A 4,741-nucleotide genomic window follows, 5' to 3' on the forward strand; every position below is an offset into this window, starting at 1 on the left:
TGAATTAATTTGATAAACTTATGAAAATAAATGTAACCATAAAGAATATGTCATTTTTTTCTACCTGAAGATTTATGTTTGATGTTGGCCACGCCTCTTGTTATAATGTCACACGAATTAAGTGCTGTTATTTCTATCAGGCAGCTCCACTGTACGTTTAAACCTGTCCCGCTTTACCTGACTCAGTGATAAAACCTCTCACACGCGTGCGCGCATGCGCACATCGCTGTACTTTAACTCGACTGAATTGAATTTTAATTGAATTATAGCTTCCTGAAGCGGAACTCATCCACCAATCACAGAGCGATCACTGAGGCGATGGCGGGTGACGTCACTCTCTCCTCGCGCTTTGTGCTCGGATGCTGCGGGTGCGCGGTGTAGTGGATGCTCGCGCGCTCTCTGTGTCCGGTATTATAGCAGGATACTTTATATAATTAACTGATTAACTGATTTTCTGCTGAAGCCGCCGTTCGTGAGCAGGAACATGGCGGAATCCGGTCAGTTCGGTTTGAGATGATTTTTTTTATTTTTAAACGGATTTTCGGTGCAGTGACATTGCAGATTGACTTGAACGGCAGAATCAGGGTTGCCAGATAGCGCTGTTTTCATCTGTTATTAGAGTGAAGTGTTGTTATTGTTATTATTAATGATGCCATGGTGTTACTGGAGACGTGTGTATGTATAGTGTGTGTACAGTGTGTGTATAGTGTGTGTGTGGTGATTAAAGACCGTTATAAACCTCAACCCGTCACTCCGGGTTGCCAGATTGAGAATTTTTTTTAATCCAGACAATGTCCGTGTGTTATTTTGCTTTCGCTCTTCCTCTGTAGAATTAGTGTTTATTATTAATAATTTTAAAATATAATAATTCATCAGACAGGGCGGAAGAGTCCAGTCGGTTTTCTCTCTGGTTTATAATCATTAGAGATTTTACAGTACAGTGTTCAAGGGGTGTTTAAACATTCTATAAATCTGGCAACCCTGAGCCAGGAGGGAGAGGGAAGATGGCGGAGAGCGCGAGACGCGCAGAGACCGGAGGTACAGGTGCAGCAGGTCCAGGTACACACACACACACACACACACACACACACACACACACACGATATAGGTAGACGTGCAGTGATGCATTGTGGGACAGGATGTAGGACAAGAGGTCAGGGGTCAATTTCCAAACAATAGGTGTAGTCAGTATTTCATGCCCTATGTGGTGCACTAATACCAGGATTAGGGAGTTTATGTAGTGCACTTCTTCCACATGGCTTCTCACTGTGACTGGATGTAGTGCACTATGTAAGTGTAGGGAGAGACTGCCGTCTCCTCTGTAGTGCACATGTTTAGTAATAGAGATGTTATTTATATATTATTATATTAAGTGCACTACATGCTATTCCACATTATGTAGCGCATAATACCGTTACAAAGGGAACAGGGAGTCGTTTAGGATGTGGCCCAGTGAGTAACGCTGCTGATTCACTGTGTGCAGACGATCTGGAATAAACCTGTCTGTCTGTCTGTCTCTCTTTCTGTCTGTCTGTTTAAAAGAATAGAAATGTTATTTTGGTACACTGCAGATAAAATGTCTTTAATCCTCTGTCACTGTGTGTGTGTGTGTGTGTGTGTGTGTGTGTGTGTGTTAAATCAGCTGTATAAAACCATCCACAGGATTAGCTGAATCTTTGAAATGCATTCGATCGAAACTCTAGACGTTCAGTCAGACAGAAAATGCTGATTAGTCCTGTGTTTGTGTGTGTGTGTGTGTGTGCGCGCGTGTACTCCTATAAGTATAAATGCTTCTCCACTTCCTGTTTTGTCACAGCTAAAATGATGACATCATCACCAGTTTCTGAAAAGAAACATCAGAGAAATGGCCACGCCTCCCCAGCTCACCAATCAGCCAATCAGAGCAGCCCGACTGCTGGTAAGCAGAGTAAGCTCCTCCCACTTCCCCACTCTTTATTTAGATATTGATGATATTACTGTAATGAATGAAAATCTCTTTGTTTTTCTTTCTCATATTTCCTATTAGCTGAAATGTTGACTCCGCCCTCTGTGTCAGAGAAGAAGCCTCTGACGAATGGGAGCGCTTCACCTGTCCGCCATCCAGCCAATAGCAGCAACAGCCAGACAGGAAACCAATGTAAGTGTGTTTTACTGAGCATGGACCTGTCTCCTCTCCTAATGATAAAATGTGTGGGGAAATAAATGTGTAAGGAACAGGGATTAGGGATTAGTTATTAGAGAATATAGGAACAGGGTAAAGGAAAATTAAGGGTCACAAACAGCTCTGTTTGAACAGTTATTCTCTCTCTCTCTCATCCAGGTGTGGAGTCTCTCCTCAAAACAGATGACAGGATGCGACTGGCCAGAGAGAGACGAGAGGAGAGAGAGAGAAGTCTGGGTGAGTCTCTTCATTTATAAGCACTGAGAGAGAGAGAGAGAGAGAGAGAGAGTGCATCACTAACACTGTACTGTCAGAGTCTTCATTTTTAAGTATTTTATCAGTCTCCACCTTTCTCTCTCTTGTTTTCTGTCTGTCTCTCTCTGACCTGTCTGTCTCTCAGCGATGAGGGAGCAGGCTCTGATGGAGAAGGAGCGGCGTTCTCGTCTGCAGTACGAGAGAACGAGGGAGGAGAGGTGGAGGCGTCTGGAGGAGCAGAGACAGAAGGAGGAGCAGCGCAGGGCTGCTGTGGAGGAGAAGAGAAGGCAGCAGCTGGAGGAGGAAAAGGTCAGGGGTCAAAAGTCAATGTCTGTTAAAGAGACAGGAGCTGTTGTGTTCGTGTGGACTTTATAGTGAAAAGTGAGTAGGGCACCTGAACCTGTCCAACCTGTCTCACTCTATACACACTTAATGTACCGATCATAACCATGCTGCAGAGAGAGAGAGTGAGACAGAGAGAGAGACAGAGAGAGAGCAAGACAGAGAGAGAGCGAGAGAGAGAGAGTGACAGAGAGAGAGAGAGTGACAGATAGAGAGAGTGAGAGAGAGTGACAGAGAGAGAGTGACAGAGAGAGAGAGAGTGACAGAGAGAGAGAGACAGAGAGAGAGAGAGAGAGAGACAGAGAGAGAGAGCAAGACAGAGAGAGAGCGAGAGAGAGAGAGTGACAGAGAGAGAGAGAGTGACAGAGAGAGAGAGAGTGACAGAGAGAGAGAGAGACAGAGAGAGAGAGAGTGACAGACAGAGAGAGAGAGAGACAGAGAGAGAGCGAGACAGAGAGAGAGTGACAGAGAGAGAGCGAGACAGAGAGAGAGTGACAGAGAGAGAGAGAGTGACAGAGAGAGAGAGAGACAGAGAGAGAGAGAGTGACAGACAGAGAGAGAGAGAGACAGAGAGAGAGCGAGACAGAGAGAGAGTGACAGAGAGAGAGCGAGACAGAGAGAGAGTGACAGAGAGAGAGAGAGTGACAGAGAGAGAGAGAGACAGAGAGAGAGAGAGTGACAGACAGAGAGAGAGAGAGACAGAGAGAGAGCGAGACAGAGAGAGAGTGACAGAGAGAGAGCGAGACAGAGAGAGAGAGAGAGAGAGAGTGACAGAGAGAGAGCGAAAGAAGATTATATGGAAAGAGATAGATCTTGTTTGTCATTTTGTCTGTTTCACTAAACCTAATTAGTTATTTTAAAAAAAGTGTGTGTGTGTGCGCATAGGAACGCCTGGAAGCTCTGATGAGGAAATCACTGGAGCGAAGTCTTCAACTGGAGAACAGAAACAAACGGGGGACCTGGGGGATGAACGGACAGAGTGAGTAGAGAGAGAGAGAGTCAGATGCTCGTGTGTGTGTCTCCTCTCTCCATGTCCTTGCCCGCTGCTTGTATGCCAAATTGTGCATGATAAAATCCTGGAGTGTGTATGTGTGTGTATGTGTGTGTATGTGTGTGTATGTGTGTATTTTTGTGTGTGTGTGTGTATGTGTGTGTGTGTATTTTTGTGTGTGTTTGTGTATGTATGTGTGTGTGTGTGTGTGCGTGTGTGTGTGTGATCTCTGTATTAGAGCTCTATATAGTGTCCTTGATGCACACTTACTTATAGGAAGTGTTTTTTTCCCCATTTAGTGCACATGTAGTGCTGTGTCCCTAATACTTAGTGCTCCAATATGGAGATCTTTGCCTTAGGCACACACACACATACACACTCATGCACACACATATACACACTCACACATACACATACACACGCACACATATACACATACATACACACTCACACACACACACACATATACACACTCACACATACACACACAGTCACACATACACATACACACACTCACACATACACACACACATATACACATACACACAGTCACACATACACATACACACACACACACACACTCACATACACACACATATACATATACACCTACACACACACACACACTCCAGCCTGTACATAATGTTTTGCTGTCTTTGCTCTTGCTCCTCCCCCGTTGCCCAGGCGACTATGCCCTCCCCCATGACCTCATCGCTTCCTCTCTTGCTACCAACGAATTATGCAACGGTATGAACCCCAGCCGCCTCTCAGCCCCGCCCCCTTCTCCTCTCCACTCACTGTCTCTCCAATGCTAATGCTCTCAGACAGCCTGTCAGTCTCATTGAAGGGGGTGTGGCCTCTGTATCTGTCAGTCTCATTGAAAGTGGCGTGGCATCTGTATCTGTCAGTCAATGAAGGGGGCGTGGCCTCTGTACCTGTCAGTCTCAGTGAAGGATGTGCACACTAAATCAGGCTCTTTGGGAGTATAAGCA

The 4,741-nt window shown here is 45.3% G+C and overlaps 1 protein-coding gene across 9 annotated transcripts in view; it reads left to right on the forward strand.

Annotated features, from left to right (window-relative positions):
• Positions 1 to 231: 231 nt before the first annotated feature.
• The window catches only part of map7d2a (MAP7 domain containing 2a), a 16,706-nt gene continuing 12,196 nt past the window's right edge, over positions 232 to 4,741 (forward strand). For 2 of the 9 annotated variants that reach the window (XM_053677216.1, XM_053677221.1), the window contains exons 1-8: positions 235 to 497; positions 991 to 1,059; positions 1,817 to 1,927; positions 2,027 to 2,137; positions 2,321 to 2,398; positions 2,562 to 2,725; positions 3,644 to 3,737; positions 4,434 to 4,496. In XM_053677216.1, coding sequence (XP_053533191.1) covers positions 485 to 497; positions 991 to 1,059; positions 1,817 to 1,927; positions 2,027 to 2,137; positions 2,321 to 2,398; positions 2,562 to 2,725; positions 3,644 to 3,737; positions 4,434 to 4,496 — 703 coding nt within the window. In that variant the 5' untranslated portion in view covers positions 235 to 484. Of the gene's footprint in view, positions 498 to 990; positions 1,060 to 1,816; positions 1,928 to 2,026; positions 2,138 to 2,320; positions 2,399 to 2,561; positions 2,726 to 3,643; positions 3,738 to 4,433; positions 4,497 to 4,741 lie in introns of all 9 variants that reach the window. The other 7 variants (XM_053677218.1, XM_053677214.1, XM_053677215.1 and 4 more) reach the window with 7 other exon arrangements.

This window comes from Ictalurus punctatus, chromosome 28 (assembly GCF_001660625.3).
Source record: "Ictalurus punctatus breed USDA103 chromosome 28, Coco_2.0, whole genome shotgun sequence".
NCBI classification, from domain to species: Eukaryota; Metazoa; Chordata; class Actinopteri; order Siluriformes; family Ictaluridae; genus Ictalurus; species Ictalurus punctatus.